Source organism: Emys orbicularis, chromosome 5 (genome assembly GCF_028017835.1).
Source record: "Emys orbicularis isolate rEmyOrb1 chromosome 5, rEmyOrb1.hap1, whole genome shotgun sequence".
NCBI lineage: Eukaryota > Metazoa > Chordata > Testudines > Emydidae > Emys > Emys orbicularis.
The window spans coordinates 117031019-117055730 of NC_088687.1; the positions used below are offsets into that span (position 1 = coordinate 117031019).

At 38.6% G+C, this 24712-nt stretch overlaps 1 protein-coding gene across 1 annotated transcript in view; it reads left to right on the top strand.

The window, feature by feature from the left end:
• Positions 1-24712, top strand: part of BOD1L1 (biorientation of chromosomes in cell division 1 like 1) — a 55646-nt gene that overhangs the window by 27146 nt on the left and 3788 nt on the right. Inside the window, exons 12-25 of the mRNA XM_065404753.1 lie at positions 449-518; positions 5518-5561; positions 6870-6957; positions 8839-8909; positions 9126-9207; positions 11277-11350; positions 12795-12879; positions 13965-14038; positions 16434-16506; positions 16588-16622; positions 19318-19366; positions 22318-22352; positions 22457-22541; positions 22976-23138. Coding sequence (XP_065260825.1) covers positions 449-518; positions 5518-5561; positions 6870-6957; positions 8839-8909; positions 9126-9207; positions 11277-11350; positions 12795-12879; positions 13965-14038; positions 16434-16506; positions 16588-16622; positions 19318-19366; positions 22318-22352; positions 22457-22541; positions 22976-23138 — 1028 coding nt within the window. The remainder of the gene's footprint in view (positions 1-448; positions 519-5517; positions 5562-6869; positions 6958-8838; positions 8910-9125; positions 9208-11276; positions 11351-12794; positions 12880-13964; positions 14039-16433; positions 16507-16587; positions 16623-19317; positions 19367-22317; positions 22353-22456; positions 22542-22975; positions 23139-24712) is intronic.

The following is a 24712-nucleotide window of genomic DNA, read 5'->3' on the forward strand; positions in this document are numbered from 1 at the left end:
TTTTTATTGCCACAACAGCTACATACTCTGGTGATAACTATTTTAGAAGAACTTGTAGATGGAATACACCACTAATCTAGATTTTTACTAAAGTACCTTCAGAGAACTTCACTTACAGGGAGAATAATCCCTAGAAACTGCATCTGGATTTCAAGTGATTTCTCTTGAGATCTCTACATTACAATAATCCATTGTTTCTGTGGCAGATTTAACAGTTAAGTAGAACTAATGGTGCTGTACTTTTTGGTGATATAATACTGCTAATCCCCACTACTAAACTAATATGATGTATCAATATTTGATTGAAAAGCTGTTTAAAATCTTGTAATTCAAAGCTCTCTCCACTGCTTCACTGAGGCTATACAGTTACTATGTTACTACGGATACGAGACAATTTTTTCCCCCCATAGACCTGAAGTATTTTGTTTTCTTTGTATGCTGCTTTTAGCCTCAAAAGTCTAGAAGTCCAACAAGGGAAGAACTGCATGAGGAGCCTCATGTTGAAGAGTGTCTAAAAGGTAGATTTATTTTGTTGTGGCTTAGTACGCCTGTTTGGCACTGGTGCAACCACTACTGAAATATTTTGTCCAGTTCTCAGGTCCACAATTCAAGAAGGATATTGACAAATAGGAGCGGGTTTAGAGAAGAACCACAAGAATGATTAAAGGATTGGAAAACATACCTTAGTGATATACTCTGTTTAGCTTAACAAAAAGAAGATTAAGGGGTGACTTGATTACAGTCTGATACCTCCATTGGGAACAAAAATTTGATAATGAACCCTTCAGTCTAGCAGACAGAAGTATTTATGGGAATGGTTAGAAGTTGAAGCTAGATAAATTCAGACTGGAAATAAGGTGTACATTTCTAACATTTAGGATAATTAGCCTTTGGAACAATTTATTAGGGCTTGCGGTGGAGTCTCCATCTCTGGCAATTTTTAGAAAAACCACTCAATCTTAATTTGAAAGATATATGCTCTACTTCAAATAGGAATTAATTCAGGGAAGTCCTATGACCTGTGTTCTGCAGCTGGACAAACTAGATTATAAGAGTGGTTATTTCTGTCCTTAGTTATGTGTCTCTACATTTTTATGATGACAGTGGTTTACATTTTCATATTTGGGAGTTTCTTGACCCATTGCTTTAGAAATAGTACCCAAGGAAAAGCAGTTTAAGTTAATACTTTTTTTTTTTTTTTAATTTATTTAATATCACAGGGGGTTAAAGGCCCCAAGCTCTGCTCTGTGATGAAGTCAGGTGATCAAGGGTCACATGACGCTTCAGCACCTCCTATAAGCTGGGCTGCATAGGCTATCTGTGGACTTACAGGACAAGACTTACTGGACGAGACATGAGGAGCAGGAAGGCTCTGGTAGTAGAGCAAGGATTGTGGCAAGTTAGGGAAGCTTGTCAGAATTTAGGGATAGGCCCTAGAAAGAAGACTGTGGAGGAACCTGCACAGCTTGGTTGAGGAAGAACTGCAGTCTCTTGAAGTGTGGCTGCAGAGAATCCTGCTGACCAGGTGAGGAATGATTTGAACCTGGAAGGACCAAGAAAACTCACTTTTATTATATAACTAGAATGGTTCAATAAAGCAGACCCCAAGAGGAGAAGTTAATGAAAACTCCTGGGTGTGAATTAATTGGAGAGTTGGGGGGGGGGGAAACTGAGCCTGGCTTAGGCTCAGTTCTCCTCCTCCCTCCTCTTCCCCCCCCCCCCCCAACTCTCCAATTAATTCACACTCAGGTAACTGTATTGCCATATCATTTGGTGCCCAGCTCTGAGCCACACTTTTCAATGGAATAGAATAAATATGTTGGGTTGGGGGTTGGAAACATGCTATTGTAACATGACAAAAGTGGCTTATCCTATGAATTTGTATTGAATGGAAATAGCCTTTCTAAAAGGTTAAATCAGAGCATCAAAGTGCCTCTGTAATACACTAGAAATTTGCTTCATAAATCTTCAGATGCTACTATTAATTGCTTGAGACAGCAATCTCAGAGGTAGTTTTTCTCTATCTCGTTTCCATCCCCTTATTTCCCATGTTGGCCTCTATGGAAGATTACTAATTGCAAACAGATTATAAACTGTTAATGTTCTCATAATGTTGTCAGTATTCAGGTAAAATACAGCAACCTTCCCATAGGGATGTAGGACTAAACTTAGAATGTCCTTGTTTTTAGTGTTTTAACAAGTCTTTTGCAGAGATGGTACTAATAATTGCATTTCTATTATGGCTGAGTCACAGTGTCTTGTTAGTACTGGCTTCAGAGGAAGATTTCATGTGTCTTCCCTCCTAGCCAGAAGATAGCAAGTTCATATCCATTTGCCATAGTTTGAAGAGCATTTATAAGTTGAATGATGGGAAAATTGTATTTTCTCAAGTTAAAGGCTGAGTTATTTTTAGGACTATGTAACCTGTTAGAAATCTCTTCCACTGCAAATGTTTCTGCACTCACTTAATTCCTTCTCCAAGTATTATTTTCAAATATTTATTGCAGTTGTTTTGTTATGCTTATAAGGCTGAAAAAAACCAGTACTGCTTAGAATGTTTTTTTATATTTTTTCCTTTCTTCTTGATGGAGTTTGTGCTCCAGGTAATTTTGTAAGGACATTTGCCACATGACTTAGAAACAGAGATCATCTTCAATTATTGCAAGAACTAGATAACAAGACTAAGTTGAATTACAAAAGATAACAGGGATAACGCTAGGTGTGCATGGCACTGTCCAAGGAAATTAAAGACACAGTCCCTTCCCCAAATAGTTTAGAGTTGAAGGCCTACAGCCAGTAAAGTGTTACGGCTGGGTATACAGTTGCCCCCTCCCATGTTGGTTTTGAAGCCAGCTGGACCCTTAGGTATGATTAGGATTCGGGTGAGTTGGCTGCAGGTTAGACTAGATAACATTTGCAGTCCCTTCTAACCCTGTGATTCTATGCTTCTACGTGATGTACGGAAGGATCACCTTGACAAGGGGGGCAGAGAGATAGGTTTACCTAAAATAGAATATGGGGGTTTAAGTCAATTCTTAATATAGGTAAGTAGATAGATATAGACTTTAATATCAATCTGCTTCTATTGTGTTGAGTAACATGGCAGAGCCTTTGATAAGCCCTCAGCTAACCTACTTGTATAGTTGAATTTTTTTTCTGCTTCTATTTGTGTTCTTCCACCACTTACCAAAAAAAAAAAAAGCCCCTCCTCAAAAACAGAGTAAAAGTAGCCATAATTATTAACATGTATCCGGCCTAAGAGTCCCAATCCTGCCAGGAACTCTGCAGGGGCATACCCACTATACTATGCGGATCCCCGTCAAAGTCAGTGAGACTCCTCATAGGACAGAAGTCTGCCTCCTTGGAGCTCATTACAAGGGTTAGAAGGAAATTAGGAATCCAGGTCCCTTCCTTGTGTACAATATACTTTTTTTTTAATTACTTATTTTGAAAAATCATCATCCGCCCTCGTGTGACATTTGATCTGTCCAGGAAACGTTTTTATTCTGTAAAAAGCAACAGAGTCCTGTGGCACCTTTAAGACTAACAGATGTATTGGAGCATAAGCTTTCGTGGGTGAATACCCACTTTTATTCTGCTGATCCTAAATTCTTTAAAATTGTTTATTTTGAAAATAAAATATTTTTTAATAAATGATCAAGGGAGAAATGGAACACTTCACAAGTGTGTACGAAAGTCTGATTATGTGGTGCTGGTTAATATAAAAAAAATGCAATCGTGGTTTTGACCAGCTTTGAAGGTTTTGACCAGTGCTTCATAGAGACCAGTGCTACGTAGATGGCAAGGTCACAGTGTACACTAGAGTGATTGCCACTCATGCAGTGCTTAAATTTTTTGTAGACCTGTAAGGTTCTAAATTACAAGATCTGCAAATTACTGCTGACATGACATTAGGTATAAATGTAATTGTAGATTTATTCTTCGGGGGATCAAATTCATACAGACCGCTTTAAAGATGTAAAAACTTTTGCTTCATAAATGCATGTAAGGAAATAGGCATTGCTCAAATATGCATTTATACAAAAGGTTTTTAAACCGTGAATATTGGCTGCAGGGTATTATCTTCAGAGGACTGATTTTTCTTTCGTTCTTTTTTTTAATTATTATTATTATTACTACTGGTCTCAGGATACCATGCTAATTTGTCCTTTGAGATTGCTGTACTTTTTAACGTGCACTTCAAAGCACTTAGTTACTCAGTCATCCAGACGCGCAGTACTTAGTTTAAAATGTGTGGACTGAACTGGCTAAAGTAATCTTTCATAATGTAAAATGAAAAGAATCCCTTTGTTGTGTAAATCATGTTAGATATGACACACATTCAAGATTTTAATGCTTTGTTGTGCTGGATAGAGATTTTTTTTAAATACTCTCTTTGCTGTGTTTGGTATAGTTCAACATACGTAAAAGGAAGTTGTTTAAAAGACAAATGTGTATTCTGTCACTGTTGAGTATGAACAGCAGACACAGTAGTTTAGTAGTCCAAGATTCCAAGGAATGTAAACATATCATTGCTGTTTGAGTGGCTAGGAGCTAACTCTTCAATTGACAGTGCTTTTAAAAATTGAAAGATACACCCTTAGATTGCAAAATGGTAACAGTAAAAAGTTTGACTGTGTGGAATACTTTTAAATAGATTAACAATATTGCCACCACGGATCATTTAAATTATGCTGGATACTGGCTCTTGTATCCTAAATGTAGGATAGGAAACTTAAATTGCATGGAATGCTTTTAGTTGTTTTAAACCTTTAATAAGAAAATATGAAGTCGGTGCTTCAGGGACCAGATTTTCAAAAGTGCTCAGCACCTACAGATGGTAACCGCTTTCAAAAAGATTTCAGCTCTCATTTACACATCTGTACAAAATGGCCAGATTTTCAAAAATACTCTAGACCCCAGCAGCTCTCATAGTTCCCTGTCAGAAAGCAAAGAGGGTCAGTGACTTGTACAAGAGCACAGAGTGAGCTTTAGCTGATCCAGAATTAGCACGCAAGCCTTTCTGGCTTCTAGTCTTGTGCTCTGACTGCTAAACTATGCTTTTCTCTCTTTTTAGTATATTACAGAAGTGACATACTTGGATCTTGCTACTGGAATCATGTGAGCTTAGGTTCCCCTACTGAGCCTGATGCTCCGGCATGTGTTATGTACTATCCCATGATCCAGCATCCAGCTTTGTGATTTTAAATATATGGCGTGAAATCCTAATCCCATTGAAGTAAATAGCATTGCACCATTGATTTCAAAAGGGCCAGAATTTCACCCATGAATATCTAAATTATCTGTAGCCATAAAACACTAGTGATTTTAAACTACCTTACCCTTTAGAAATCAAAATTATATTTTTCATGTATTTTTTTTTAAAAACCCATTGCATTACACAGTACATGAACTTCACATATTCTGGAACCTTTTTGGATACATCATGAGGCAACACAAAGCTTCTGCTGGGCTTTTTGATTTCCATAAAATCAGTGTTCTGTTTTATTTTAACAGATTTGCCGCTGAAGAATGCTTCTTTGAAGAAAGACCCTATAGATGTAAGATCTTGTTACATTTACTTTATTTTACGTTTTGGATTTACACTGAGCAGTCTCTGAAGGGAAGTAAGAGAGACAGGGTGGGTGAGAAAATACCTTTTATTGGACCAGCTTCAACAGAAGTTCAACCTCATCCATCTTGTCTCTCTGATATCCTGGGACCAACATGGCTACGACAAAATTGCATGCCACAATCTAAAGGGAAATGTTATTTCTAGTATATACAAGGTCTATGTATAATGAGGTTATGCAGCTATGCAAATTGATGCATAATTGCTATTTTTCAATTTGCCACATAAGTGTGCGTAGAGTACCTCAGCTCTTCCTTTCTTGACTTCACTATCCAGAGCTTGGTTCTTATCTCTGAACCTGTGCTCTCAACCTGATAGGTGTTGAGAGCATTGCGGATGCAAGCACATTGAGCTTTTTAGGAAAGAGGTTTTGTTACATTACTCTGCAACAGTCTGTGGCCACTTCAGGACCAGTGTTGACAGATTGAAATGAGAAGTTTCATTAAATCTCCTCAGCGGGAGGAATAGAGAGGGGGGGGAAAGGGGATGATAATTGAAACTTTAAGAAGGCCAGGCTTTCTGATAATACTATCTGTTGTGATCATACAAGGATTTGTAGGTTGATAAATATAATTGGGTGTAGTTGAAAACATTGCAGATGTAAAATGTCATAGAGTATTAAAGGCACGTACTTTATAACACAAAGCTGCTAACCCAGATGACAAAATAATGCATTAAAGTATAAAAATTAATAATCTATAATAATCTATACTTAAAAATTTTAGAATCACTAAGCATTTACCTGTCTGAGCTATTACTAGAGAATGATTCTTTCTGTAAGAATTATTTCCCAGTCCTGTATTATGATGGTGATTTACTGCGTTTCTGGTCCTCCTAAAACTATTTATAAATTTAGCATCTGCACATAGCTGTGTGCTGTCCCATTAATGCAGATTAGTATGTAGTCCATCCTATTACATCCTTTTCAAAACATATAAAAATATGTTTTAATTGAAGCTTGAAGGAAAGCTCTCATTAAAAATATGATAAGTAGAAATTCTGGAAATACTAATAGTTATAACAGAGCTAAACTGCTCTTCCATCATGTTGCTGTTCTGTGGTATTATAGGTATTAGAGCTCTAAGAACAAACTTGTTTGTGTTCATTCAGTTCTTTCCGTCTACTGCATATTCTACTTTGAGAGTAGCAATTGGGGAAAACTTTCTCCTCTTTCAGCCTTCATAACTTCAGTAAATAAAATAAGTGTATTAACTTTGCAATTGTAATTTACGCTTAGGTGGAAAACTCTGACACACAAAGAGTTGAAGAGTGTAGCTGCAAAGAAAGGAAATCTAAATCTCCAGTAACTACAGGTAAAGAAACAGGTAGGTAAGTAAGTATATTCTTATGTATACTGTACAACAGAGCTGGTTAGAAAAACACTGACAGAATCATTTTCAGTTGGAAAGTGTAGTTCCGTGAAAATTGAAAAGCGTCAATTTTGCCAAAATTTCCTTTCAAAGAAAAAATGGGCGGGAGGGGGCGTTTCAGCCTTTCTAGGACAAAAAAATTTCCTTTTGAAACGACTTTTTGCTTCACATTTTTTTTATTTTGTATTCTATATTATAATTTAAGTCAAAGTTGAAATAAGTTTCAATTGACCAAAGCCAATTTTTTTATGGAATTTTCTTTCATGGAGAACTGCAATATTTTAGGGGTTTGTTCTGAATTAGAACAAAAACAAATTTTCAAAATCTTGAAATCCTCCTCAAAATGGGATTTCCATTCTCCACGCAGCTCTACTGCATACACACATAGCTAAACAAAAAGTGAAGTTCCATGCTAAATGTGTTTGTGAAATATATTTCTCTTACTGATTGTTTCACCATGGAATTACTAAACCACGACTTTATTTTTAATTTTTGGCTTTGGGATATACCAGCAAAGGGTGATTGTATGATGCTGTTTGGGACCGATAGTTCAGACTAATATACATTGTTTATTTCTTTATAACTTTCAACACTCAGATGCATCAGAGTGGTTCAACAATCACTGTCCTACCCTCTTTTTTTTCTTCAGAGATATTACTGAATTATCTGGTCAGATAGATATTTCAGTTGTTTTTACTATTGGACATTTTGAATCCAAAAAAGTTAGGCCTAAATTTTCAGGAAGTTTCATCATGCAGTTTACCATAGTTGTATACTGAAGTTGGGTAATTCTTTGCATTCACAGAACTTTTATGCATGCAAATCCCCCAAAATAAAGCAGGAACAGTGCAACAGCAGTGTACTTAATAAAGCTAAAAAGATTTTACAAATCAATTTTCATTCCCATGTATTGCATTGGCCCACAAGTGATAAGAATTCCCTGCACACCCAGATATCTCAATGTTAATCACCTCCCTGCCCCCTTTTTTGTTTAGCTCTCTCCCACGATGCATAGATGGTACTACTGACCATTAACCTTTGGTCAGAGAAATCAAACTCGACTTCACTTGAAGGCAAAGCTGCTATTGGGTTATCTAGTGTAACTTCTACAGTACAATGGCAGCGTGTAATGAAAAATCTCATGCACAAGCGTATTGTACAACTGTTAATTTATAGTCAAATTAAGGTCAAACATATTCTTTAATTCTTAGGTCAAAAAAAAAAATCTTTATATACTCTTGCTTTTTTACAAAATACAAGGGAAGAACATACAGGTGAAAGCCTGAACACCAGGAAAAAAACCTTACCTTTCCTCTAGTTTTTCCTTACTGCTAGAATAGAGACAAAAATAAGTCTGAATGTACCCATTATTTTCCTTCTTGTGTGTGAATGTTAGTGATCATAAAAGGCACCTCTCTGATATCCCTGCAGAGTGAAGTCCTCTGTACATTCACAGAACAGGTATAGTAAATGCAGCTGCAGTGCAAGCTTATTCACAGTGCCTTTGAACCCTGATTTGGAGGGATTATCATTAAGCAGGATAGTTCAGTCTCAGTGCTCAATCACTAGACCTGTCCCCTGGGACTGCCAACAGATGTACTGTGTCCACTGGGAATTGGACTGAGGGAAATCAATCACAGTGTAACTTCAAAATGGAGATTTAAATATTTAATTCTGCTCTACACAGTCCAGCTTCAGGCAAGATGCAACATACAGTGCATAAACACTCTTCAGAACTACACTTACTACTCACTTTTCTCTGAGCATTTTATATCCAATATGTGCAGTGTATACTAATGACTTGATCATTTATATATTTATACTTTTGTGTTTCAGCACAGGAAACTTCAAATACCATAGACATGACAGAAGCAGCAAATATCCAGATTGAAGTAAAAGATCAAGAGGTAAGCATGCTTATTATATTCAGCCTTTACAGACGGAAGCAAAACATACATAACCATTTTACTTCAAGACCTTGGGTTTTCTGACCCAACATTCTAAATGGAACGTGAAGTTGGCACATATACAGATACTTTTGAACTACCAGTGCCTGGGAACAGGTTTGCCTCTTCTGTTCTCTCATATGGTAAATCTGACATACTCCCACTTTTTAATTACAGATAGAAATACCGGATCAGGAAAAAGTAAGCAGCATGCCAGGAATGGAAAAAAACCAATCTCCTACTCGAGAAGGTGAATCAGGTAGCTGAAACAACTGCAGACACACACATTTATCTTCATAAATCTTAAGGGTTTTTTATACTTGTGTGTTCAAATTTGTGTATATAACCATGGCTCATGGGCCACTCTGGTAACTTAATGGTAGTGCTCTGCACAGCCGTGCATTAGGCTCAGATTTGATTTCCAGTCCTAGTCTTTACCTTCAAAGGTTGATTTGGTTCCAAGAAATTTGTGGGCATACCTGGCACTGATCATTGATGAACTGTCTCATTAGGGAGTAGCACAGGCAGGTTAGAGACACCTGATCCCTGCAGGAGCAGAGACCTCCAGCCAGGACTTTGTTTTGTCCAGCCAGAACCGCAGCCTTCCCTGCACATTGAATTGGGTGTCACTGGCCCTGAGGCAGCGCAGGGAGCCCTCTGCAGCCCCGTTATCATGGTCCCACTCACTCCCATGACAGCAGGGCAACAGGGGGCTCCCTGTCCTGCTGCAGAAGCCATTCATCAGCATGTAGCATCCCCTGGAACTGGGGGCTCCTCTTCCTCAATGCAGACGTTTGGATAATACGGTTTCAGATAAACAGGAGTATACTGTGGTGTTTCTTTTTGTTTGTTTGTTTGTTTGTTTTGGTGACTGCCTTCTTGTTCTCCAATATCTCAGTTTTTCATTTAAACAAAAAAGTCAATAGCCCTTATGGTTGGGAAGATAACCTTGAAAACATGCACGTGACCCATGCAGTACTGTCTGCTTGAGTTTGCAGAGAGTCAAAAACAATTACTCTGACAAGTGGGCATCGCTCCTATTCATCTCCATGGACTGTTAACTCAGATGTTAAATGTCAACATCGTTACCTATTTCACTGTTGTTAAAAGCAGTTAAGAAAGCAGGGGGATGTATTAGGAAGACCTGCATAATCTGTTGAGTGGCATTTCATTTTGGTGTTATGCGTGGATGGCGCATAGGAGAGTACCACTGCCTTTTTCTCCCCAATCTGACCAGTGGAGCTGAAAGGCCAGAGGGGAGGAACAGAGCCAAGGGAGGTATCGCATCCTCATCAAAGGGCAGCCACTCCCATAGAGTCCAGCAAGAAATCCCCATTTCCTTCAAGGGAGAGACGAGTCCAGCAGTACCCATAGATGTAGGTGAATCGTACTGAGAGGGAACCAACTCCTGCAAGCCTGAGGATCCCAGCAGAACACACACGATCATATTTTGAACATCACAAAATCTACTGCGAGTGGTGTCTCATTTTGGCATCTGAAGTAGGTGGAGCTTAGCTTGTTGGTAAAGCTTGGGAGAATATCACTATTTTTTTTTTCCAGTTCAAGCCCTGATGGACAGGGCATTGAGCTTGATCTGGGAGGTGAAGTGGGGGTGGGGAGACAGAGGGAAAAGGAGCTCCACTCTAATAATATCCCCCCAAATGTTTCACCTGTTCAGTCAGAGCATCTACTGTCAGAATCTATATGGGAATATCCATCCAAGAACTGTGATCTGCCCTGGGTAATCTTGATTAAGCCCTGCCTCAATTACCACTGAAGAGTTTTACAAAAAGAAGATAATATTGCACCTCTTAACCATAATTATTTTATACACACTACATATTAATGACAGTAGAAGAGTAAAAATATGTGAATGATATTGGACTAATGGAAATTTTTACTTCCTCTCTTGATGACTGCTTTTCTTCTATTGCTCCAGAGAACAAATGAATTTATTAAAATGATTAATTATAAATCTATTGAATGCAAACATATAGCATGTAAAGTAGTTTTGCTGTTTAATCTGGTTGGAGTGCAGTTGAGGTCCATGTTTAATTTAGTGTGCCACATCTATGAAATTGAGGTTGTTTGTCATGCTTTTTAAAAAAAACTATGATGAGTAATATAGAACTGAAAGTTTCTTTTCATTGTTTCGTGTATTTGCTCTTTCAAAGAGAAATGACTCGCTTCCCCCCCCCCCCCCCGATTTACAAAAATGTAAATCAAGGACAACTTGGCTGATGCAAAACAGGTGTAAATGAGAAGAGGATCAGGCTCTCATAAGCATAGACAGGAGCACGTCAGTTAAACATTTAAACTGTTTTGCAGATGATTATCCGATTACTCAGGATTTGAGAAAAGGAAACAAACAGAGTCAGTGCTCCAAAATAAAAGATATCAAGGTATTTTTATCCATTTTCACTGTTGTAGTCAAAAAGATATTGAGAGAATTTTGGTGTCTGATGCTGTAGATATATATGTTTTGATTTTGGGGGCGATTTTCATAATTACAGTAATTGTAAATTCTTACAATAATATTGTAACTATTAAATGTTACCATGGAAAGATTCAAACTGTTCAAGCCTCAATTTTGAACTCTTCCAAAATTATGAGGCTGCTAAGTGTCGCACATCAGATGTGACATTCACACGTTTGGCAGCTCTTCACATCTTCCTTCATTTCAGTATAATCTGCCTGCAGAAGAATCTTGTACATCTGGCTGGACAGCAGGCATACAACACCAGTTCCCTCTCAACCATTGCAGGCTGCTGCTACCAAAGATTCTGCTTCTCCTCTCTCTGCTCTCCCTGTTGGTGCCCTGCCAGCTTGGGTCTCTGGAATTGGGGGAAGAGGAGGAGGCTAGTGCTATATATTGCAGGCAGAGATGTGAGGAAATGAGGGGGAAGGAGCAGAATGGGGGAATACTGAAAGGGAGCAACAAAAAGGTGGATTAGAATGGGGAGCAGGGACAGAGATTGGGCAGGAGCTGACAATGAGCAGGATACAAAGGTTGAAAGAGGATTGGGGCACAATTGTGGGGTGACTGGAGAGGGACAGCTTGGTGAAGCCTATTCCAGGCTCACTGCCCCCTAAAATCTTCCTCCTACACAACAACTCTCCTAGGCTGTGCCAGCCTCTTCTACAGCTCCACCCATAGTCCAGGCTATCTCAACTTCTCCCCCTGAAGAAAACACCCCTTCTAAACTCTCCTTCCAACACTCCATTCTCCATTGGTTGCACCAGTCCCCTGCTTTTGAGTTTTAATGGGAATAGGCTCCTGTCTCCCTTGCATGTATGGCTATGGAGGACCCTGAAGGGGAAACCACTAGCTATTTTTCATAATCCAGAAATGTCACACACAGAGCTGAACAACACCTGGTTACTGTGAAATTTGTATAATCCAGTAGGGAATATACCAGGTTATTTTTTCTTCCCCCTGCATCTGATGGAAAAATAGCCATCATCTGAGTATATTCTGTGTGACCAGATTATCCCACTACTTGGTACCAGCATTCAACTGATGCTCTTTCTTTAGTAAGGGGGGAAAAAAAAGATGAAGAATGCACAGCAGAGGTCCCACAGTAGTACGTCTTCTATTGACAGTTCATTAATCTGCAAATATTAAGACAAAATTGGAGGGATAAAATACTCTGTAGAGGAATGAGCCCATGATATTTTGTGTGTTCTCTCTCCCATTGACTTTTTAGTACTAAAGTTTTAATGGAGAATTAAATAGCCATGAAGAATAAAAATAGTATTTTATACTCTTATTTTTTAAGAGTAGCTGGGAGTGACCTTATAGTTGTAATAAAATACTCTTTTTATTATTTTTTCAAAATAATTAAGGATGTGACCTCTGGAGATATAGCTGAGGTATCCAAAGAAATCATTAGGAAACACGCACCTCTTTCAAGTGCTGTGGAAGAAAAAGGTAATGTAAATATAAATTCAGGGCAATTTACTGAAACTGTACACAGTTAATTTTTTTAATTAGAATATATCTTTGAGATAACAAAATGAGAATCTTTATTTCATAATTAAATATTTGCTTATCTTCTCCATTAATAGTGTTATGTCTATAAAAATGTTAAGTGTAGTAGCCATTGAAAAACACTTGGTTGGCTTCTGAAATTGCCAGAGTTGATTCGGGGCCCCTGGAAGGCCTGTCCAGAGAAGGCGCACAGGAATGTAAGCCAGCCACTGCTTCTGCTCCATTGCATGACCTGGAGTCAGAAAATGGGCAGTTTGCCAGAGAGGTGGGAGGGTCAGGACACTTCACCAGTGAGGCTCTGTGTAGCTCTGGCCATAAATTAGAGCTGCCTTTCCTTGACAGAACCACAACCTGCTCTCCCAGAGAGGAACTCCCCCTTCCAGTCAGCTGCCTGTAGGAGCAAAGTGTATAAATTGCATTGACTGTGGGTGACTTAGCCCTATTAATTAATTTATACATTGTACTAAAAAAAAAAAAAAAATTATATAGTGTCCTATGAATTAATGTTGGCTTTGACTTCCTCATCTACCTTCCTTTGCATAGTGTCAATACACTAACATGGGATTGATCTGTTTAATGGCTTCAATTCCCAATACCAACAAACCTGCTGACAAATCTGAGTTTGTTTTGCAATTAACCACCTATTCAGCTTACCTCCCTAGCTTTCTGGTTGGTGGGTGTGGGGAAAAAAATTAATAGTAGTATCAATAAATGACTTGACTTTGGGGTTCTTGTTACAATAATATGGGTCACCCTCTCAAACTTTGTAATTCCATTACTTTATAATCCAAAATCCAGTACAGTAACTCCCACTTGTCTAATGAAGCAGCCTAAACAACATAATACAGCAAAAATTGTAAGACCAATATTATCTGATTTATTAATATTTTTACTGACATTTAATTTATAGTACCCCCAGGCATATAAAGTAGTTTTGAGCAGTACAGAGACTATAGCCAATATTTTTTGTTTCTAAAGCGAAGATATGCAGTGAACTTGTGTCTTTGACTTTGTATTTTGTGCAGATGAGTTAACCAGCAAGCAGGATACTTGTGAAAAAGCAAAGCAGAGTCTGGAGTGTAATTTAAGTTCTGTAGAGGCAAGTAGTCTTATCCATCTTAATTCATTGCCATTTGAAAGTTTAGCGTTAAGACAAAATTACATTTTGTCTCTTACTTTCTGTCTGCAGCAATAAAAATAAAATATTGACTTCACCTCAGCCATAAAAGAAAACAATGATTTGATCACCTGGAGCATTGTAGAGTGACTAATTAAATAGCCAGACCATAATGTCCAGTCCAGAATATAAGCCATTAGTAGTTCTGTCATCAACCAGAGTAAAAAATGCAGGAAAGAAGTCCTATGACTTGTATGGTGTTTTTTTTTTTTTTTTTTTTAAGAGCGTAATCTAAAGAGAGACCTGGTATGTGCTGGTGCTGTATGTGTAACAAATTGCATTTAACCTGCAACTTTGACCACTTCATTTGCATTCCTCCCAATTAATCCATCTCTACCAAGATTACTCCCAAAAGGCAAAACAGCCACAAGTGATTTTTTTTTTAAAACATAACCGGGCACAACATTTTTCTTTACTTCCCAGACCCCAGCCTCACAAAGGTTGAATTTCTCCCTCCAAACTACAGTGGCCTGAAATATACACACAAGTAAATTCTGGACCAGTGACAGGTTTGAGATCTGATATCTCATGACTCTTCAAAACTATAAATCACAGTAATTGTTGCTATTTACTGTTAAAAGCCAAGAACTGTCCCTTTCCAATGGTATAAGAACTCTATTTCTAGCCCTGGTATCAGGGCACAAAATCTTGACATATTGATATGTGGAAAAGCTATTGTAGGCAACTTTCAGAAGTTTAAATATATTTGTATTTTTCCTCTTCAGAGAGAGAGATAGTTGAATTTATGTTAATTAAGGCAGCAGCCTGGCTTTACAAACAGAGGGGTGTGAAAAATAGTACCACAAACAAATTTAAAATAGTTTTTTGTCTGCAAAGTATGTGGCTTAGAAATGTAAGTTAATTTACTGTGTGTGAAAGGTGCATTGATTGACTGTCCTGGAGACTGCAGTCACTACCTAGACACAGCACAGGTAGTGCAAATTTACCTAGAATACTCCTAGCGTATCAAAACCCAAAATTGGAAGAAGCATCTCTAAAGCTATGTCTACACTATGAGTTAAAGGTGTGATTCCGAACTCGTGTGCATACATTTGTGCTAGCCTGAGAAGGGCTAGCGTGAGTATAAATAGTAGTGTAGCTGCAGTAGCAGCAAGACAGCTATTTATATTTGCACTAGCTCTCATCAGACTAGTGCAAGTATGCATGCACAAGCTGGGTATCACACCTCTAGCTTGTGGTATAGATGTAGCCTAAGAGTACATCTACATTGCAGCTGGAGATGTGAATTGCAGCTTGTGTAGACATATCTGTGCTGTCTGTACTTGCTAAAAGGAAAAGTGAGGAAACTGCAGCGTGGGCTTAAGTGTGGGCTGCATTAGCAAGTACGTACCCAGAAATGTCAAGTGGGCTTGTGAAGCTTGCACTGCAGCATCCTCTTTTCCTTTTAGCGAGGTAGCTAGACTATAGCTAGCACAGGTACATCTACACAAGCTCCATTCGCACTCTCAGCTGCAATGTAGACATACCCTAGAGCTGAGAGAGAAGTAGGTTTCCTTCCTCATTCACGGCTTCATCCAAAGTCCACTGAAATACGAGGAAAGACTATCTTTGGCTTCAGTGAGCTTTGGATCAGGTCCTCAGTCTTTGGTCTCTCTCGTGGAACTGCCAATGAGGTACCAGTTGTGGTGGTGGTTTTTTGGGATCTGGCCAGTAAAAATTAGACTGATACCCACTAACTTATTTCACAGAGGCTACAATACAGCAATCATGATGATGATTTTTGTTATTTACAACCTGGGCTAGATTCAAGCCAATGACCTAGAGGTAAAAGATTGCATTCTTTACCAAAAGCCTTGAAATACACCTCTACCCCGATATAACTCTGTCCTCGGGAGCAAAAAAATCTTACCGCGTTATAGGTGAAACCGCGTTATATCGAACTTGCTTTGATCCCCCCCGGAGCGCTGCTTTACCGCGTTATATCTGAATTCTTGTTATATCGGGTCACGTTATATCGGGGTAGAGGCGTATGTAGACCCCAACTAGTGGTATAGTGTAAGTTACATCTGCAGCGATTCTTACTCAGGACATATGTCTTTAAATAATAGAAATAAAAATCTTATTTTGATCATCTGAATGGCTCAGCTGTTTGACTGCAGACTGTTTTGGCTATTATGATTTGAAGGCTGTTCTGTATGTCCTTGGAAAGATACTTTGTACTAGAAAATGTCTCAGATTTCCCTTAAAGCCAGGATAGTATGGTCATTCTTATTATCCCCACTGTTTGAATGAATACCTGCACTAATTGAAAACCTAATGTTACAGTAACTAAAGCCTGTTTCTCCCCTTTTTTTAGGAAAATCAACCTGTAATAGTTAAGCGGAAAAGAGGAAGGCCTCGTAAATACCCTCTTGAAGCAGTACAGAGTAGTAAGTACTATGTGATATCTTCATGGAAAATATGAAAATGTTAACAATGATTTTTCTGAATCTACTTTTCTTTTTCTCCAGGGATGGATTCAGAAGCTGACATAAGCACTGGAAATGTAAGTGTCTGAATATTTTATTTGGATACCGTGGAGTCGCATCTTACGCGGGAGTTAGGTTCTGAAGTCAGCGTGTAAGGCGAAAATTGTGTGTAGTCAAACGCTCATTGAGTGGAATGGCGGGCGGAATCTCCCGCACTACAGGTACAGTATTTAAATTGTTATTTTTCTCCTTTTTTTTTTTTTTGCTGAGCGCGTATAGTTAAAATCACGTAAGTTAAATGCGCCTATGATGCGACTCCACTGTACACACATTTTGGTCATTTAAAGCTATTTTTTATGTAACTTACCATGTAAAAAACAAATCAATCAATATATAAACTAGAAATTAATGGTTGAGTGTATGGTTGTGAAAATATAATCCAATAGAAACATTGATTTCTGTGAGCAAAAAGATATTCTAACCAATTGGAACTCAGTAGTAGTGTCTAGCAAAGTAGTAGTACTTTTTTTAATCCAGCATTGTAGATGTTGATGGGATGATTTAGTTGGGGATTGGTCCTGCTTTGAACAGGGGGTTGGACTAGATGACCTCCTGAGGTCCCTTCCAACCCTGATATTCTATGATTCAATGTAAATGCTCTTTCAAAAATTGTAGCAGCAATGAAAATATCAAACTTTTTACAGATAATTTTACACACCAACTCAGATACTGATGGAAGACATTTGTATGCTGTTATAACCTGTGGTGAGGTCATTTTGGCCTAAGTATCGGGAAAGGAGAAAAAGACTTAGACAGTTTTGCCTTCTTTCCCACCCTATTAGTTCCAGCAGTGAGCTCAATGCATCTAAGTATTACACGCCTAATATATAGAAGAGATGATCTAGTAGAAAAGCTGGTTGTGTGATCCCTATATTTTGTGGGGAGTTTCAATATGGGGGATTTCAGTTTGTATTTAAGCTAATAGGCCTAGTCAGAAGACAGATATATGTGAATAGTAAATTAAGAGCTCCCTAGGTAACCCTCTGACTTCTAAGAGTCTTTGCTGTCTATTTTATTAATATTCTAACACATGTAACAGCTGCTAACGAAAATACCTGTTCTGCTGAAAGCATTTTTGCTCAGTACAGTCCAATCAAATTATAGTGTGGTGTAATGTTGAATCAGAACTTTTACCCCAAGTGTAGCTGATTTGGAAATTTTCTGGCTCAGCATTTTTCCAAAGGTAAATGCCAAGTCATGAAATTTGAAATGGTCCACAGGAGTCAGGCAGCCTGAGGAGCCAGTTGGCCCAGGAGCCATGTGAAACCAAAATCCCAATCTTCCTGGCTTCTTAGCAGTCCGACAAGCAGGCTGCTGAAGAACCTGAGAACCCCAGCTCCTGAGCTTTGAGGCTCCCTGCTCAGCCAAGGTTTCTAGGCTCCCAAATCCCCTTCAACCTGCCTGGCGGAATTGTTTCGAAGCAATTTTTCAATAAAGCCCTTTTTGGATTTCTTTTGCTGAGCATCTTTCATCGTTTAGTTTTCGTTCCGAATCAGAATGAAAACAAATTTGGAAATCTTCCATGAAACAGAATTACTGTTCTTCATCTAGCTCTAATCCTAATCCCACTCAACTTTTGTTGTTAGCTGACAATTTCTAACAGCCCCTTATAAGGGAATGTCCTGCATCTTTGTGTGGTGACTCACATTGGCAGATTTATCAATCAACATAGATTGGGTCCAGAAGGAACTGGATCTACCCTCCACCAGAAATAGTGTCCCTATAATGTGAAGCCTTAGTGATTGGAGATAAAGGGGAGATTGCTTCTGATCCATTAATGCTACTGGGGATAAATACACACTTCAAAGGGAACGTTAGACTCCTTATTGCAGACTCTTAAATCCAGTGGTGAAAGCAACTGTTTTTGTATTCTTCTCCTAGCAGATTGTAGTTATGCAGTTTTTCCTCTATCCAGAGTGAACACTAACTTGTGTCTGTAGTGATTTTGTGAGTTTCTTTAGTAGTGTAGATTTACATAAAATTGCTGTACTACACCTTCCTTTCCTACATATTGTTAAATTGCCGTGACTCTGCAAAGTTAGTTTTCAGAAACTTGTGTGACCTTGGTTGTTTTCAATAAGCGTTCAGTAAGTAGTAGCATTCCAAGGTGTAAAATGCATGTTTCAATAATTGATGTAATTTGATTTGTCCATGGACTAACCCGGGGTAGGCAACCTATGGCACTCGTGCCAAAGGTGGCACGCGAGCTGATTTTCAGTGGCACTCACACTGCCCGGGTCCTGGCCACCGGTCCGGGGGGCTCTGCATTTTAATTTAATTTTAAATGAAGCTTCTTAAACATTTAAAAAAACTTATTTACTTTACATACAATAGTTTAGTTATATATTATAGACTTGTAGAAAGAGGCCTTCCAAAACGTTAAAATGTATTACTGGCACGCGAAACCTTAAATTAGAGTGAATAAATGAAGACTCGGCACACCACTTCTGAAAGGTTGCTGACCCCTGGACTAACCTGACAAATAAATTGTTCTAAACTCTGTTGTCCAGTCATGCATAGAATAAATGCAGACCAGTGTCACTACAAGAAATTAGAAATAAAATGTTCTGCATGTCAATCAAACTTTTCTGTTGTTTCCGGTTTTGGAAACATGTTTTTATGTCGATAGAAGTAAATCTTAGTGCTTGCTAATCCATTGCTAGGTTTATCTAGTTCTATTTTAAGAAATGTTTGGGGCTTTTTTAATTTTAGGTTCAACAGTCTCCAACTCTTGCTACTAGAGGAAAGTTTTCTCAAACAGGTAAGCAAGTAAATTATCCATCTACCTTAACAGATCAACAGGAAAGAGAAGGGGGACACCTATAAAAGCTTACCTTCCAAAAAGTTCTGAAGTGTCCTTCCTGAGCTTTGCCTCTGCATTCAAGAGTCTCTCCTCTATGTAGAAACTAAGTAAATGAATTGGTAGAAACATGATGTCCATCCCTAATATGAGTTTTATATAGAATAGAAAGATAGCAGCTAGGTTATTCTCTTTTGATCCTGGTAGGACTTATTTCAACAGCACTTCTCCTGGCGTTAAGTAAGAAATAATACACGACAGAAAATGTTGTTATGCTATATGCACATACACTGGGTTGGGGAGCACAGGGCAGAACTTCACAGAAGTAGTGGCTGCTATAGTAAAACTGACTCCCAACTGCTAGTGATCAGTTTCCATTTTTGCTTCTATCTCTTTCCATGAATCAGATACCAAAATTGCAAATATTAAGGTAAGGAGGTTAAAATACAAATAGAAAAATAAGTCCTTACCATATCTTTTCTCAACTAACTTCACTTTCAATGGAAATGGGATCAAAAGGTGGGTACAGATAGACCAAGGGAGGTATACAAAGCAACAGGGGGACGGTATTGGTCAGCATGATAGGCTGTTGTCTCAGCAAGCCTGACGACTATCTAGTTTTTTGTAGGCTTCACAGCCAAGGAGAGTTTTTATGAAGTGATTTTTGTTTTATTACTTCCCATGGCCCAAGTAGTATTTTCAAATGTATATAACTATTAAATAAAAACAGGTTGTTTTTTTTTCAAACCTAATCAAGGCATTACACTTCAGTGAGGCTAGTTCCATGCTATGTTTGAAACTTCAAAGTCTGGCTTAAAAATGGCTATCTGCATGGGGGTTCATTGTGGGGAGAGACTTAGGGTTTGGGGGCTTTTCTGTATAACAAAAGAGAGAGAAACACAGTTGATTCAAATTTCCCACAACCCTCCCCAAAATAATCTTCTTTGGGCAAAACTTTAACAGCAGATTTAAAAGTTCTTCACACAGCGCACAGTCAACCTGTGGAACTCCTTGTCTGAGGAGGTTGTGAAGGCTAGGACTATAACAGGGTTTAAAAGAGAACAAGATGAATTCATGGAGGTTAAGTCCATTAATGGCTATTAGCCAGGATGGGTAAGGAATGGTGTCCCTAGCCTCTGTTTGTTAGAGGGTGGAGATGGATGGCCAGAGAGAGATCACTTGATCATTACCTGTTAGGTTCACTCCCTCTGGGACACCTGGCATTGGTCACTGTCGGTAGACAGGATACTGGGCTGGATGGACCTTTGTATGACCCAGTATGGCCATTCTTATGTTCTTAAGGACTAATCTCATACGCTTTTGTTACATATCTATATTAAATATAATTATGCAGGTCTTTGAATGTTAATAATAAATTTCATTCACAATTCGAACTTTTTCATTAAATCTATTGACTTAACTCCAACACACTTAAATGTGTGATTATAGTTTTAGAATATGTTTCTGCTCATACAATCTAATAATTTGGATAGATAGATAGATGTCCTTTCTATATATGCTATGACAGATAAGCAGATGGACTAATAGGATGATCAAGCTTCGTCGAACCAAATTGGCAAAGTCGAGGCTTGGGAGTGGGATTTTCTCATGCCTGGCAGACAGCAAAGAGAGCTAGTAGTTCTGTAGGGGGGGGGGGGGAGACAATAATTTGCTTTTGACATGAGCCGCCTCCTTTCTGTTATGAGGGATTTCTACCTGCACCATTATGCAGATGGTGCCAACTGGCAACATTCTCTGCCAGGGATGGAGTAGACTTTGTTCCAACACAGAGTTGGGCAGGCCAAAGTTAGAGGTTGTAAGCACCCACTACAGTGACAGCACATTTAAAGGATAAATGGACACACAAGTCAGATATTGGGAATGGCAATATACAAAAACCTGTAGGAGAACACTTCAACCTCCCTGGCCACACAATAGCAGATGTAAAGGTAGCCATCTTACAGCAAAAAAACTTCAGGACCAGACTCCAAAGAGAAACTGCTGAGCTTCAGTTAATTTGCAAATTTGACACCATCAGATCAGGATTAAACAAAGACTGTGAATGGCTAGCCAACTACAGAAACAGTTTCTCCTCCCTTGGTGTTCACACTTCAACTGCTAGCAGAGGACCTCACCCTCTCTGATTGAACTAACCTCGTTATCTCCAGACTGATTCTTGCCAGCATATTTATACCTGCCCCTGGAAATTTCCGTTACATGCATCCGACGAAGTGGGCATTCACCCACGAAAGCTTATGCTCCAATACCTCTGTTAGTCTTAAAGGTGCCACAGGACTCTCTGTTGCTTAGCACATATATAGTTTCCCTTTCAGGCCTGAGAGCTGCTGCTTAGGATAGTTTGCATGTTGGAGATTGTATATGCATTTTTAAAACATGCACCACAGTCCTTCAGGAATATTAAATGAAGGATCCAGTCTACCTTTACATGAATAGTCCCTTTTGATTAATGCAAGAGTTGCAGTCAGACCCTAAAACTCTGTCCTTTTCTGTTGCTGCCATCCTCATCCATTAGATAGCAATTGAAATATTTAAATAACTTTGCTTTTTCATTAAAGTGGAATGGCATTTGCTACTGATTTTAAACCAATAAATGCAGTAAATACAGTGTCATGTGACCTAAAAATCTTAATTTTAAAGACCTGAATATTTTTAATGAATAGACCATCTCTCTTTTCAAAAGACAAAAAAAGCCTGTCTTTTGTTTGCAGTTGGTTGGCATCCCTGCTGGAAAGAGAGCCTTTACATGCGTTTCCGACTACTTTGGTGATGTTTATAAAAAGCCAACAAACTGAGTTTGGAAACTTTTCTTTTTTAAAAAGATTGATTAGTAAAGGGATTTGAAGTTCAGTTTTACATTTGGGTAGAGTTCTTACAGTGTTTCTTCTTTTTAGCTAAAGACGCGTCTAATAAGAAAGAAACAGCAAATGTAAGTGCAAGCATTTTTACAGAAAGCCTCTAAGCAGTATACTGAAAAATGGCCCGCTTTCTCACATTTCATTAGTCCTGTTTGCTTTCATTACATTACCTCAGGAGGGTGAGGTGGGAAAAGCCGAGATGATTGTGCGTCGAAGAGGAAGAAAGCCCAGATGTTCTGTGATTCCATCAGAGGAAACTGGTAAGACATGAAATTGTGCTGCTCTTAACAGACTGAAGAGTTTACTGTGCCTAGGTATACATTAAATTGTAACAAGATCAGCTTTATTATGTTTTCCTTTCATTGGGGAAAAAATCATTGGGTTACAGCTAGTGTAAATATTATGTAAATTGCTGTAATCTCATGTCAGAATTGGTACATCCCAGATGCGTCTATAAACCCCCATGAATTTTGTATGAATTCTGGCTGTGAACTGCAAAAGTAAACTACTGAGAATGTGTTTGAGAGATTAAGTCAAACAAGTGTGAATTAAAAGTGTTGAAGGATAAAGGAAACGGAAAATTACTTATTTTACTACAAGTCCCATTTTAAATGCCTTTTCTAAACTAAGTGTCTATATCCTTTTGAAGGGCCTTTCATTAAATTATAACACATGTAAAATTTGTCATGGACAGAAATACTGGAGCCGGAAAGAAAACGTCGGAAGTTGGCATCTGCTGCTGAAGAGGAAACAAAAGAACAGGAGGAGGAAGATGATGAAGATGATGATGATGATGAAGATGATGAAACGCATTCTGGAGCCACAACTAGATCAGCCACGAGATTAGAGGCTCAAAAGTAATATTCAGCTAGCTAGTATTTTTAAAAGACATTGCCACCAATTTTCTATGACACACACACAGTTAACTAACCTCTCTTTTTTTAAAAAAAAATAGTCTGATATTGAAAAAATCTGTCAGCCCTACAAAACAGGATGGTAACACTAGTGTTAAAAATCCCAGCTCCTCAACAGGTTGACCTACAAATTGCAACTCTAAGGTTGTCTCTATTCTACACAACCTATGTCACCATTGCTGTGCCAGCATCGCCCCCAGTATAGAGACAGCCTACACTGACAGAGTTTTTTCTGTTGGTGTAGTAACTTCACCTCCCCGAACACCATTAGTTATGTTAACAGAAGCACTCTTCCATCTGCATAGTTGCATCTACACTGGCAATTCACACACTGACCAATGTAACTATACCAATACAGCTTTTACGTGTAGACCAAGCACAAAGCAATGTCTTTGCAATTGAACGCTAATATTTTGTGCCATCCTCCACTCATCCTGGAAACTGACATGCTTTTCAGTTCTCACAGGAATGAAACCGGCAGGGAGAATGGTGGGAATGGTAAAGCATGTTTACCAGTAACTGGAACAAATATGTTGTTGAGTTGCATGTATAAAGAGCTGAGATTTTAATACTTTAAAGTTTATCTTTTTAGCTACAACACTTAAAGTCGTGTGTGCGTGGTGTGGGGACTTATCCCTTATAAATATTGTACCTCATGTCATCATAAAGTGAGCTCTGGTATCATCTATAGCAGTTGTAGATGTACTGAAGTTGGCGTTAGTTTAGTCCTCTCTCAGATTGTCATGGTATCTAGTGACTTTTTGCTTAATTAAGTTGGAGACTCTGAATCACAGTGCCAGGCTTTTTTCTATCATGTGCTGTCATATTACTCAATGGTAGTCAAGTTAAGAAAATGCAATAGGGGAGAGAATGTTAGTTGTGGTATCTGATAGAAACTATCTAGAAATTACATGTTCAACCACCATAAGATGTAAAGCCCTACCCCTTCTAGAGGAGGGCAGCTAGATATGTGCTGACAAACGCTTCACATGCATAATGACTGCATCCCATCTGCTTGTTACATCTTGGATTCCTGATAAGGAATTGATTCTAGTAACGAGTGAGTTGTTGCCTTTTGGACTGGTACCCATGCACTATGTGTCCCTAAGATGTTTAGTGGTCATAGAAGAATCTGTTCTTGCCAACATTAGGGTGCTGCAGTTAATAAGTTCATAGATCTAAAATCCCCTTTTATCCTTGTGTAATGTAGTATATAGAAATACTGATACACGGCTCATCTAAAAGCTTTAATTCACCCTGAAAAAAGTCCAGGACATCACAGAGGTGACAAGAAGAATTCACCTGAGTCAGCAAGTTTCTGCAAGGCCCATGCTCTGGATGTTGAACTTGATGGCTACTATAGTGGTCATAATACCACACACACACACCCCAATGTTCCACAGGCGATACTGGTATTCTTGCTGCATTGAGGAAACTAGCTGCTTCCAAGATACTGTGTGTTGTGGCAGTGCAAAGAAAATTTTCAGTATGGAAAGGCCTGCCAAACTACTCCAATC